Source organism: Genypterus blacodes, unplaced genomic scaffold (genome assembly GCF_046128005.1).
Source record: "Genypterus blacodes isolate CSIRO-AG114 ecotype Tasmania unplaced genomic scaffold, CSIRO-AGI_Gbla_v1 ptg000447l_1, whole genome shotgun sequence".
Classification (NCBI taxonomy): Eukaryota; Metazoa; Chordata; class Actinopteri; order Ophidiiformes; family Ophidiidae; genus Genypterus; species Genypterus blacodes.
In genome coordinates, this window is record NW_027467216.1 from 47501 (window position 1) to 60000 (window position 12500).

Genomic DNA, 12500 nt, shown 5'->3' on the forward strand with positions numbered 1-12500 from the left:
TCAAGGTGACCTTGGTGAAAGCGGGTGTAAAGGGTTAACTCACCTGTTTCTCTCCTCCAACCCAGACGGAGCGTTTCTTTCCCTTGTAGTATTTGAAAAGATGGCACAAGACCCTGTCGTACTGATGCACGTTGTGCAGGGAGACCAAATCTCCACAGTGTTGCTCACATTTGACCTGAAGACAGAAGTGAGAATGAGAGCAAGCGTCTACCAGGAGACCCTCAGCCTGGTGTCTTTACATCTCAGACTTCACCTGTGCTTGGTCAAAGTTCCTGAAATAAGAGAACAACTTGAAGCAGCGTCTCTTGTCCAGTTTGTACCATCCTCTGCTCATCCCACGGCACGGAATCAGCCTCAGCCTCCTACAGTTATGACGAACTCTGGCTGCAGACGAACATAAAGCAGGTTTGAGTCACACACAGGCCTGAGACAGAGAGGGAGAGGGAGAGGGAGAGGGAGAGAGAGAGAGAGAGAGACGGGCAGAGGGAGAGGGAGGGAGAGAGACAGAGGGAGAGGGAGGCAGAGAGACAGAGAGAGAGGGAGAGAGACGGGGAGAGAGAGAGAGAGAGACAGAAAGGGGGAGACAGAGACAGAGGGAGAGATGGGCAGACAGAGAGGAGAGAGAGAGAGGGGGGTGAGACGGGCAGAGGGAGAGTGAGGGAGAGAGACAGAGGGAGAGACGGGCAGACAGAGAGAGAGAGGAGACACAGAGCCGTCTGGTCTCTGTCTTCTGAGTGTACCTGTCAATGAAGCATCAGTCTCCTGAGTGATCATCAGCAGCAGCAGAGCTGCACACACAGTCAGCCACACACAACGCATCTTCAATCAGCAGCTGGGGAATCTACAAACACAAACACACAGATCAGTACATGAAGATCAGATCGAGGCTCCTGATGAAGACCAAGAGGACTCACCACAGAAGAGTGTGTTCTTGGTGCTGGCCTCTGAAGCTTGTATGTCACTCAGCTGTCTGTCTCTCCTATATATCCTGTCTGAAGGTCCCTGGGTACCTGTCAGTCACATTTACCTGCAGGTGTGTTTAATGTGTGTACAAGGTGAGAACCATGACGGATGATGGCGTCGGCACCGGGGGGCAGTTTGCTGCTTTGTGGCACACGGTGGCAACTGATCAGATCCTGAGGCCCTCTGCTGTGACATCATCACCTCTCGCTGCAGTGGGACCGTGCCAGGATCCGGACCCAGGTCCTGGAAGTCTTGTCTCTTTCTCTCTGTCTCTCTCTCTCTCTGTCTGTCTGTCTCTCTTTCCCTCTCTCTGTGTCTCTTTCTGTGTGTGTGTCTCTCTCTCTGTCTCTCTCTGTGTCTGTCTCTCTCTCTGTCTGTCTCTCTTTCCCTCTCTCTGTGTCTCTCTCTCTGTCTGTCTGTCTGTCTCTCTTTCCCTCTCTCTGTGTCTCTCTGTGTGTGTGTGTGTCTCTCTCTCTCTGCCCCCCCCTCTCCCTCTCTGTCTCCCTCTCTCTGTGTTTCTCTCTCTCTCTCTCTCTCTCTCTCTCTCTCTCTCTCTCTCTCTCTCTCTCTGTCTCTCTTTCCCTCTCTCTCTGTCTCTCTCTGTGTCTCTCTCCCTCTCTGTCTTTGTCTCTTTCTCTCTGTCTCTCTCTCTCTCTGTCTGTCTGTCTCTCTTTCCCTCTCTCTGTGTCTCTTTCTGTGTGTGTGTCTCTCTCTCTGTCTCTCTCTGTGTCTGTCCCTCTCTCTGTCTTTCTCTCTTTCCCTCTCTCTGTGTCTCTTTCTGTGTGTGTGTCTCTCTCTCTGTCTCTCTCTGTGTCTGTCTCTCTCTCTGTCTTTCTCTCTTTCCCTCTCTCTGCGTCTCTCTGTCTCTCTCTCTGTCTGTCTGTCTCTCTGTCTCTCTCTGTGTCTCTCTCTCTCTGCCCCCCCTCTCCCTCTCTGTCTCCCTCTCTCTGTGTTTCTCTCTCTCTCTCTCTCTCTCTCTCTCTCTGTCGCTCTCTCTCTGTCTCTCTTTCCCTCTCTCTGTGTCTCTCTCTGTGTGTGTGTCTCTCTCTGTCTCTCTCTGTGTCTGTCTCTGTGTCTGTCTCTCTCTCTGTCTTTCTCTCTTTCTGTCTGTCTCTCTCTCTCTCTGTCTGTCTGTCTCTCTTTCCCTCTCTCTGTGTCTCTCTGTGTGTGTGTGTGTCTCTCTCTCTGTCTCTCTCTGTGTCTGTCTCTCTCTCTGTCTCTCTCTCTTTCTGTCTGTCTCTCTCTCTCTCTGCCTGTCTCTCTCTTGTCTCTGTCTTGCATGTTTTGTCCTAACCCATGACATGTTGTGTGTATTGCCTTGCATGTCTTTATTGTTCCTCTCTCTAATCCCACTCTCAGTCTCTATCACTCACTCAGCCGTGCCCGGAGAGGGATCGGCTCTTGTAATGTACGTCTATTTCAAAGTGTTTGATCCAGAAGGTGAGAGAAGGACAGGAGGCATGAAGGACAGATCCACTTGTATTCTTTTATTGGTGTGAATGTCAGCAGATGTGTGTGCAGCTGAAGCTCTAGCCTCTACAGCCCACAGAGCATATGAAGCGTCTCCTGGCACTGCAGGACTGGTCGTTCCACAATCCCCAAGCTGCAAAACACCCAAACAAGCAGAGCAGTTAGAAGGATGATGGTTCACCCCAACACTTCAGGTAGACCAACCATCTGATCATCCACCTGTTCAGCTCAACTGCCTTCTATCTGACACTTATCAGCTGTCATCTCTCAAAGGGAAATGTTGAATAAGAATAAGAAAAGGGAAGGGATTCTTCATTCCCTAAATGGGATTGTTAAGTTTACTGCACAACACAATCCAGTGTCCACAGGAATGTAAAGAAAACAGCCTGTTTACGCTTTTAATGATGGGAAATGTTCCATCTGACGCTTTGAATGCTTTGAATCTTCCACTTACTGCCCCAGTTCATCTCAGCACAGCGCTCCCTCTTCCTGTAGAAGTCTGGCTGCCCTTTGTGCCATCTGGAAAAGTTCCATTTGCTTCCATCAGTCCATCCATACTTTCCATTACTCTGGAAAGAGAAAGCATCTGATGAGGGATTGGGCTCCAGCAGGTCATGTGATCTCTTTAGCCTCCACACATGAAGGCGTTTGAATGAGAAGATTCTTCACTCTCATCATTTCTGTCCTTCTGACTCTTATCTGTTCACGTGGTTAGAAGCTTGAGGACCTGTGCTTTGTGCCAGAGCCTGTCTGTCTGTCTGTCTGTCTGTCTGTCTGTCTGTCTGTCTGTCTGTCTGTCTGTCTGTCTGTCTGTCTGTCTGACTGTCTGACTGTCAGGACTAAGGTGCACTTCATACTGTTGATCCTGTCTGTGGTCAGATCCACATCAAGCCCTCAAAGTGACAGTGGTGCTTTACTCACCAGTCTCTCTCCTCCAATCCAGTATGTGTAACGCCTGCTGGAGTACTTGGCCAGTCTACATAAGACCCTGTTGTACTGATGCACGTTGTGGATGGAGACCAAATCTCCACAGAGTCTGCGGCAGTATGCCTGAAATGAGCAGAGACAGAAGTGAGAATGAGACCAAGCTGCTACCAGGAGACCCTCAGCTTGGTGTCTTTACATCTGAGACTTCACCTCTGCTCGGTTAAAGTTCCATCTAGCCCCATACACCTTGAAGCAGCGTTTGCTGTCCAGGCTGTACCATCCTCCCCCTACACCATAGCATCGCTGCAGCTTCACTCTCCTGCAGTTACGAAGAACTCTGCCTGCAGACACATGAAGCATGTTTGAGTCACACTGAGGCCTTCTGTCAGTCTGACACACTGAACAGCATCTACAGTGAGAGACAGAGAGACAGAGAGAGAGAGACAGAGAGAGACAGAGACAGAGAGAGACTGAGAGACAGAGAGACAGAGAGAGAGAGGGAGAGGGAGACAGAGAGAGGGACGAAGAGACAGAGGCAGAGAGAGGGAGACAGAGAGAGAGAGGGAGGGAGACAGAGAGAGGGACGAAGAGACAGAGGCAGAGAGACAGAGGGAGAGATAGAGCGAGGGGGACAGAGAGGGAGGGAGAGAGAGGCAGAGAGAGGGAGAGAGAGGCAGAGAGAGGGAGAGAGAGGCAGAGAGAGGCAGAGAGAGGGAGAGAGCGAGGGAGATAGAGAGAGGGAGAGAGCGAGGGGGGGAGAGAGTGAGGGGGGGAGAGGCAGAGAGAGGGAGGAGACAGAGAGAGAGAGACAGAGAGAGACAGAGACAGAGAGAGACTGACAGACAGAGAGACAGGGAGACAGGGAGAGAGAGACAGAGAGAGACAGAGACAGAGAGAGAGAGGGAGAGGGAGACAGAGAGAGGGACGAAGAGACAGAGGCAGAGAGAGAGAGGGAGAGATAGAGCGAGGGGGACAGAGAGGGAGAGAGAGGCAGAGAGAGGGAGAGAGCGAGGGGGGGAGAGAGTGAGGGGGGGAGAGGCAGAGAGAGGGAGGAGACAGAGCTTCCTGGTCTCTGTCTTCTGAGTGTACCTCTGGATATGGCATCAGTCTCCTGAGTGATCATCAGCAGCAGCAGAGCTGCACACACAGTCAGCCACACACAACGCATCTTCAATCAGCAGCTGGGAAATCTACAAACACAAACACACAGATCAGTACATGAAGATCAGATCGAGGCTCCTGATGAAGACCAAGAGGACTCACCACAGAAGAGTGTGTTCTTGGTGCTGGCCTCTGAAGCTTGTATGTCACTCAGCTGTCTGTCTCTCCTATATATCCTGTCTGAAGGTCCCTGGGTACCTGTCAGTCACATTTACCTGCAGGTGTGTTTTATGTGTGTACAAGGGGACCATCTTGAGGAAAACATCAAGAAACAAAAAAAGCCTGCAGGCGGACACACACACACACACACACAAAGCCCCCCCCCCCTTTGTGAACTCTGACGTGTGTATATTCTCTGTAAATGTTGTTGCATTCGTCCTGTGTAACAGAATGGACCTCAGGGGGCTTCAGAAGGCCCCAGGAGGCTTCCGGAGTCTTTTGGGAGGCTTGGAGAGGCCTTGGAGGCTACAGGAGGCCCCAGAAGGACTTGGGAGGCCCCAGAAGGACTCGGGAGGCTTCAGGAGCTTGTTGAGGATAGACAGATTCCAGCGTTCAGCTGCCTCTTTAAATGCTCCTTCACACTAACTGTACTCAGGAGGCTGCTGATTGCGTAATAAGCTCCAATGTTAGTAAATGAGACGTTGACTTGAGACAAACTGGCAACTCTTTGGCTGCCGGCTGCCAATCCACACTTCTTGGCTGGGGACTCGAAACCGGCCACCCTATGATCCTAGACCCTATGGACTGCACCACTGCTGGCCCGTCTCTAACATATTTACAGAGACAGAACCACTGGATTCTCTGTGACTTGTTCCTTCATCTGAGTCTGAGCAGAGCAGAGCAAGTCCAGCTGCTCTGAGCTCATCTCCACCTGGGCCCTCTGCTCTCTGCTTTTGCCTCTGGGAGGTTTTAATCCTGTTAATTAATTTGTGTGACGATCCTGGTTCACACGTGATCACACACACACACACACACACACACCAGGGAGGAGCCTCACAGTCTCATCTCTTTATTGACCCATCACACCCATCTTCTTCTGTGGTGGGTGTGTCTCTGCTTGCTTTGTCCTCAGGAAACATTAACATGTGTGGCTTTCTGTCAGACTTTCACTGATGAACAAGCTCCTGAAGGAAAAGTCAATATGCCTTCACTCTGACTCAGAGTGCCTGTGAGGCAACACACACAAAGGAGGAGCACTAAACCAGCACATTGTTCTTTACAGCACTTTTACATTAGTTCTTTTTAAAAAGGACAAAAGATGTTTTTGAGATCAGTCAAGTCATTCTCATGAAGAACTTTGGCACTTGATTTGATATTTGAGATGGTTGGATCTCCGTCCCTCCATCATTTATCTTTTTAAAGGAAAGAGGACCCCCCCCCCCCCCCCCCCCATGAAGCAGATCAGAGGATGCAGGAGGGAGGAGGTGTGTGAGGACAGAGGGGTCCAGGCTGGAGGCCAGAGAACTCAGGTGCTGTTACAGTAGTGGAGTCTGGAGGTGAGGAGCGGCTGACAGGGAGGACATATGTGGTTTTGGTGATGATGAAGATGGCACTGAGGTGATGAGTGAGGAGATGAGCCACAGTGGAGCCATCATGCATGTAGAGTTATAGAGTTATACATCACAGAGCAGCTTTCTCTCAGCCTGGAGTCTCAGTGTGAGAGGAGTCTCTACTGCAGATAAAAGAATGACATGAGGTTGAACTTATTTGAAGAACCGAGCTGAAGGTCCGTCTTGGTCCGTGTTGGTTGTATTGGTGGTGAATGATGAGGCAAAGATGATCTGAAATCTTTAGATTGTTTTACTGAAGTAGTCGTTGGACAGCTGCTGGTCCTGCTCCCTTCAGAGTCAGGCCACGAGTTTCCACATACAATTGCATTCATACCGCAAGCAAAAGGCGTTCCCATAGTATTAGAATGCATTGATGACAATGTAGTTTAACCGTTGTTGATTGGTTGAGCCAGGATTTAGAGAGGCGGCGCTGTAATTCAAATCTGAGGGATGAACAGCTGTCGGTGGGGGAGAATGTAATACGTCTTTGTGTAAATTAAAGAACAACAGTACAGTGTAATTTACCCTTGGGTAACCTCCTTTGATCTGAAGAAGCTCCCCAGACTGAGAGGCTCTTCCTCCCTCCTGCTATGCAACAGATGCTGAGGCTTTTGATAAGGTGATACGGTGCTCTCTTCACCACAGATATGTGTTATCAAGCCCTCCTGGAGAGAGGATTGTCAAATCCTCTGTTTTACTTCCAGACTTGCCGGAGCAAGTTAGTCAGTTACTGCATTTACTTCTATATGTTTGACATTATTTGTTATATTCCAACAAACTCTGGAGGCGTGTCATTGTCTGGTGATCTCCTCTCTCCTCCCTGCGGTTCATCATCGTGACTCGCCGTAGGTGGGGGTGTGTTTGTGTGTGTTCTCATCACACACTCATTCCTGCTGCTTTGTCTTCAGGCTGAATGTGTGTGTGTCTGTTATCTGAGCTAACACAGGAGGGGCTGTGGGAGTAGCCGGCATCTCTTGAACTCAAGGCTTCCATCAGCCCAAGCTGCTGGCCGATCCTCAGTCCTCCTACTGCTTGACCGTTAACCCCTTCTTTGACACACCCCCCCCTGAGCTGGGCCTCTCAGGCTCAGCTGCTTTGACCTCATTTAGAGTCATGGAGGGGGAGGAGTCTAAATGCCACTGCTTGTCCACACCTCAAGGTTCAGAGCTTGGCCTTCTTCTCTCTTCCTTGTATACAAACTCACTTGGCTTCTCTCTTATCTTACAGTCTTGACGTTACGCAGCTCTTCCTGTCCTTCCCCTCTGCCAGGAACCAACCACCCACTTCAGCCTGTCAATCATGATCATTGTCCATGAGTTACTTAATGGAATAATGCTGAAAGGTGTGGAAGAAGTTTGCATGTTGGTGCATATGTCCTGAAATGTTTCTTCATCCTGTGTGAGCCTGCAGAGACATGACGTCACCCTGAAACAGCTTCAGCTTTCACACAAGTCAAGTTAAATCCAACAACACATCCAACGTCTCAGAGGGCTTTAATGACCCACGACATCTGGAACATTCCACACCTTTACAGTCTGCATTTTATTTCGAAGGAAGCAACCGGAATTGCTGCGTGTAACTTCCGGTATGCAGCAGCTGTGGTGCAACGCGCCGCGGTGACGGAACCATGTCTCCTCCGCTGTTCCTGCTCCTCGGCCTCCTGTCGCTCCTGCTCCTCCTGCTCCTCCTGCTCTGCTCCAGGAGAAGGTAACTCCGTCCGGTCCGGTCCGGCTCGATCCGGTCCGACTCGGTCCGGTCCGGCTCGGGCTCGGTTCCTTACAAAGCTGAAGTTAGTCATCAGAATCACCGAGTGGATTATTCTGATGTACTGTAAGAGTAACAAGTTTAGAAGTCAAGTCAAGTATGACGTCACATGCCAACGTCTACAAACAAATGTTCTGTGATTAAAGTAAACACGCGATAAGCTCTGATAGAGAGGGGAGGGGAGGAGCTTCACAGAGACAGACACGCCCATGACGTCAGCGTTCTAAATAACAGCTGAAACATGGCCTGTGTCTGTGTGTCTATGTGGTGTGTGGTGGTGTGTGTCTGTGTGGTGTGTGTGTGTCTGTGTGTCTATGTGGTGTGGTGTGTGTGTGTGTGTGTGTCAGGAGGCAGGGTGAGCCCCCCCTCATCAGGGGCTGGATCCCAGTCCTGGGTAAAGCTCTGCAGTTTGGTAAAGATGCCTCCAAGTTCCTGGAAGAACAGAAGAGGAAGTTTGGAGACGTGTTTACGGTTCAGATAGCAGGTAAGTGTGTGTGTGTGTGTGTGTGTGTGTGTGTGTGTTACACTGCCCCCCTCCCTCAGTCATCCCATCTCATGTGTGTGTGCAGGTAAATACATGACCTTCATCATGAACCCTCTGCTGTATCCTAACATCATCAAGCAGGGCAGGCAGCTGGACTTCCACCAGTTTGTGGACTCTGTGGCTCCTGTGACCTTCGGCTATCCGCCCGTCATCAGCAGGAAGTTCCCTGACCTGCACAGGCAGATCCAGCGCTCCTTCCTCCTCCTCCAGGGGGAGAACCTGGTGCCCCTGACAGAGAGCATGATGGGTAACCTCATGCTGCTGTTTAGACAGGACCACCTGGGGGAGGGACAGGGGGGCTGGAGGACAGAAGACCTGTTCCAGTTCTGCAGCTCCGTCATGTTCGAGGCCACCTTCATGACTTTGTACGGCCGGCCGGCGAGCGGGCGGCGCCACGGCGGGATGAGCGTGTTGAGGGAGGAGTTTGTCCAGTTCGATCGTATGTTCCCCCTGCTGATGGCTCAGATCCCCATCTGGCTGCTGGGACGGACAAACGCCATCCGCCGCAAGCTGATCAGCTACTTCCTGCGTGACAGGATGTCCCGCTGGTCCGACGGCTCGCTCTTCGTCAAGAGGCGGTCGGATCTGTTGGAGCGGTACGCCGCGCTCACAGACGGCGATAGAGCAGGTAGCTTTGATACGGAGGCGCACAGAGAGCCAATCAAAATAAGACACCAGGCGTCCAATCAGATCAGAGCAGGTAGATTGAGACGCTGTGATTGGACGGAGCGGAGGACGGATGATGTCACGTCCCCGTAGCTTTAAGAGCCTTTTGTTTCCAGCTGTTGGACAATCAGAACACAGCAGGTAACAGTCTGTTTTCACTCAGTGTGCACTGCGATGCTGCAGCAAAGCAGAGAAGAAGTGGATTGATTAAAGCATCGTGAAAGATTCAAAATAAAGCCTGAAGCACACCTCTGTCCTGTAAAGGAGGACATGTCCATAAAGCTCTTTCCTGTCTTTGTCCCCGCCTCTTCCTGTCTTCTAGCTCATCACTTTGCCATCCTGTGGGCGTCGGTGGGGAACACCGTCCCAGCCACCTTCTGGGCCCTGTACCACCTGTTGAGCCACCCTGAGGCTCTGCGGGCCGTCCGCCAGGAGGTCCAGAGCGTGCTGACGCTCCCCACGGAGCAGACTGTGACCATAGAGCAGCTGGACCGGCTGCTCTATCTGGGTAATGTGATGCTGTGACATGTGACATGTGACATGTGACATGTGACATGTGACATGTGACATGTGACATGTGACATGTGCATCATGGTGCTGGGGCCAGGGGACGCTGTTGCTCACCTGGAGCTCAAACTACACCTTAGCTTAACTCAACATATCCACTACATACCATCAGGCTGTCAGCTGTCACTCATCATCTCCATGTGGAAGCTGCTGCATGATCATCTATACGTACATACATGTGTGTGTGAGGGGGGTACACTGACCTCTGACCTTTCCTTTCTTCATCACTTAGCTGTTGGTGCTCACACACTAATTAGTTTATAATGTTCAATGAATGTGCTCAGCTCTGACCTCTGACTTCCCTCCACAGAGAGCGCCATCAGAGAGAGTCTCCGCCTCTCCTCGGCTTCTATGAACATCAGAGTGGCTCAGGAGGACTTTGCTCTGCGACTGGACGGCCGTCCCTCTGTGTCCATCAGGAAGGGAGACATCATCGCTCTGTACCCACAGAGCATCCACATGGACCCAGACATCTACCAGGAGCCTCAGGTACCCCAGTGATGATGTTCCTCAGGTACCTCAGTGATGATGTTCCTCAGGTAGCTCACAGTGATGATGTTCCTCAGGTAGCTCACAGTGACGATGTTCCTCAGGTAGCTCACAGTGACGATGTTCCTCAGGTAGCTCACAGTGATGATGTTCCTCAGGTAGCTCACAGTGATGATGTTCCTCAGGTAGCTCACAGTGATGATGTTCCTCAGGTAGCTCACAGTGATGATGTTCCTCAGGTAGCTCACAGTGATGATGTTCCTCAGGTAGCTCACAGTGACGATGTTCCTCAGGTAGCTCAGTGATGATGTTCCTCAAGTAGCTCAGTGATGATGTTCCTCAGGTAGCTCAGTGATGATGTTCCTCAGGTAGCTCAGAGATGATGTTCCTCAGGTAGCTCAGTGATGATGTTCCTCAGGTAGCTCAGTGATGATGTTCCTCAGGTAGCTCACAGCGATGATGTTCCTCAGGTAGCTCAGTGATGATGTTCCTCAGGTAGCTCAGAGATGATGTTCCTCAGGTAGCTCAGTGATGATGTTCCTCAGGTAGCTCAGTGATGATGTTCCTCAGGTAGCTCAGTGATGATGTTCCTCAGGTAGCTCAGTGATGATGTTCCTCAGGTAGCTCAGTGATGATGTTCCTCAGGTTGCTCAGTGATGATGTTCCTCAGGTAGCTCACAGTGACGATGTTCCTCAGGTAGCTCAGTGATGATGTTCCTCAGGTAGCTCAGTGATGATGTTCCTCAGGTAGCTCAGTGATGATGTTCCTCAGGTAGCTCAGAGATGATGTTCCTCAGGTAGCTCAGTGATGATGTTCCTCAGGTTGCTCAGTGATGATGTTCCTCAGGTAGCTCAGTGATGATGTTCCTCAGGTAGCTCAGTGATGATGTTCCTCAAGTAGCTGCTGGATGGGAGCAGAGATGAGACTGTGACAGGGACAGGACACTAGAGGGCGCCAAAGCTCATCCGTCCTGCATGAATGAACCAAAACAACAACATGTGACAACAACACTGAAGTGATGGTCTTTATCCAATCCAAGCCTGTTTCCATGCCAACAGACGTTCCGCTTCGACCGCTTCGTGCAGGACAGCAGAGTGAGGACAGACTTCTACAAGGACGGGCAGAAGCTCCGGTATTACCTCATGCCGTTTGGCTCAGGCTCCTCCATGTGTCCGGGACGACACTTCGCCATCAACGAGATCAAGCAGTTCCTGTGCCTCCTGCTGCTCCACTTTGACCTCCAGCTGGTCCAAGGTCAAACCCAAGTGGGCCTGGACTTCAGCAGAGCCGGTCTGGGAATCCTGCTGCCAGCCAACGATGTTCTCTTCCGCTACAGGTTGCTATCGGCCTGAGGTGTGTGTGTGTGTGTGTGTGTGTGTGTGTGTGTGTGTGTGTGTGTGTGTGTGTGTGTGTGTGTGTGTGTGTGTGTGTGTGTGTGTGTGTGTGTGTGTGTGTGTGTGTGTGTGTGTGTGTGTGTGTGTGGTAGCACTGAATCGACCAAAGTTCTTAACACTCAGCAGTCTCACTTTAGTTTTTCACATCCAAAGGCCCCAAATCAGACAGAAGTTCAGTTTAGTGTTTACAATGATTTTTTTTATACTTTTTTACTCAAAATATCAATGAAACCTCTTACTAAATGACAACTCTGTTTAAATGACACCAATCAGGGACAGAGAATGATGACAGATCATGTAAGATAAAATAATGAAATGACTTCAGAGACAAAAGGAAAGAATCTGAATGATGAGATGAAGATGGGTTTGACTTTGAGTCTTTCTCCATGTAGACTGCATTAATTTCCACTGTTCTCCACACGTGGGCGCCGTATGCATGTCAGTGATAGTATTATCTGTTGTTTTGACTGTTTATTGTGATTTACTGTGATTGTTGTCATGTGCTGTTGGTTTTGTTTTTAATCGTGCAGCATTCCATTTCCTGTTTGACTTAAACACTGTGGTCCATTCTTATACATTTGTCCTTTTTATGCATTTTAATGTCACGTAAGACACAAATATGAATACAGGCTCCTTCATTTTAATAAACGGAATAAATTTCATCGCTAACTTGATTTAATTCTTGATTTGATTAATTTCTAGAAACCAATGCTTAAGAAATAAATGTAAAGTTACAATATAATTCTAAGGTTAATCAATATTCTCTATCCTGGATCAGTACAATCGATCATGATAGATTTGTTATTTAAATTATAATGAATGATTGTAATAGATGCAAAAAATATGGAGGACTAAAAGTGCCAAAATTAAATAAATAAATACGCCATTAAATAATTAATTAAATGTGTCAATAATTAATTAAATGTGTCATTAAATGTGAAATAATTGATTAAATAAAACAAGTCATACAATTTAAAAAAAAACATTTAATTATTTCATAGTTC

The 12500-nt window shown here is 49.5% G+C and overlaps 3 protein-coding genes across 4 annotated transcripts in view; 1 reads left to right on the forward strand and 2 right to left on the reverse strand.

Annotated features, from left to right (window-relative positions):
* The window catches only part of LOC142990028 (C-type isolectin Sp-CL4-like), a 1633-nt gene extending 578 nt beyond the window's left edge, over positions 1-1055 (reverse strand). Inside the window, exons 1-4 of the mRNA XM_076139732.1 lie at positions 915-1055; positions 741-841; positions 254-384; positions 44-175 (exon numbers count right to left, since the gene is read on the reverse strand). Of these exons, the coding sequence (XP_075995847.1) occupies positions 44-175; positions 254-384; positions 741-819 (342 nt within the window). The 5' untranslated portion in view covers positions 820-841; positions 915-1055. The remainder of the gene's footprint in view (positions 1-43; positions 176-253; positions 385-740; positions 842-914) is intronic.
* The window catches only part of cyp7b1 (cytochrome P450, family 7, subfamily B, polypeptide 1), a 22629-nt gene that overhangs the window by 9864 nt on the left and 265 nt on the right, over positions 1-12500 (forward strand). Inside the window, exons 1-6 of one of the 2 annotated variants that reach the window (XM_076139726.1) lie at positions 7110-7778; positions 8183-8319; positions 8405-9007; positions 9368-9553; positions 9923-10101; positions 11161-12500. The exon at positions 11161-12500 is cut by the window's right edge and continues 265 nt beyond it. In XM_076139726.1, the coding sequence (XP_075995841.1) occupies positions 7699-7778; positions 8183-8319; positions 8405-9007; positions 9368-9553; positions 9923-10101; positions 11161-11454 (1479 nt within the window). In that variant the 5' untranslated portion in view covers positions 7110-7698 and the 3' untranslated portion in view covers positions 11455-12500. Of the gene's footprint in view, positions 1-7109; positions 7779-8182; positions 8320-8404; positions 9008-9367; positions 9554-9922; positions 10102-11160 lie in introns of those variants that run through there. The other variant, XM_076139727.1, reaches the window with a different exon arrangement.
* LOC142990019 (galactose-specific lectin nattectin-like) lies at positions 822-4743 on the reverse strand. The gene is made up of 6 exons (XM_076139724.1): positions 4624-4743; positions 4450-4550; positions 3571-3701; positions 3355-3483; positions 2888-3002; positions 822-841 (listed from the first exon to the last, which is right to left on the reverse strand). The coding sequence occupies exons 2-6, from the start codon at positions 4526-4528 to the stop codon at positions 822-824; spliced, it is 474 nt and encodes a 157-aa protein (XP_075995839.1). The 5' UTR covers positions 4529-4550; positions 4624-4743.

Bases quoted from the DNA above. Each gene is read 5' to 3' on its own strand.
- LOC142990019 (XM_076139724.1), bottom strand. From the start codon at position 4,528: ATGCGTTGTGTGTGGCTGACTGTGTGTGCAGCTCTGCTGCTGCTGATG. The intron at 3,702-4,449 runs GTACACTCAGAA...ATGTGTCTGCAG, and splicing joins GACTGATGCCATATCCAGAG to GCAGAGTTCTTCGTAACTGC. The intron at 842-2,887 runs GTAAGTGGAAGA...TTGTGTTTGTAG, and splicing joins TGCTGAGATGAACTGGGGCA to ATTCCCCAGCTGCTGATTGA.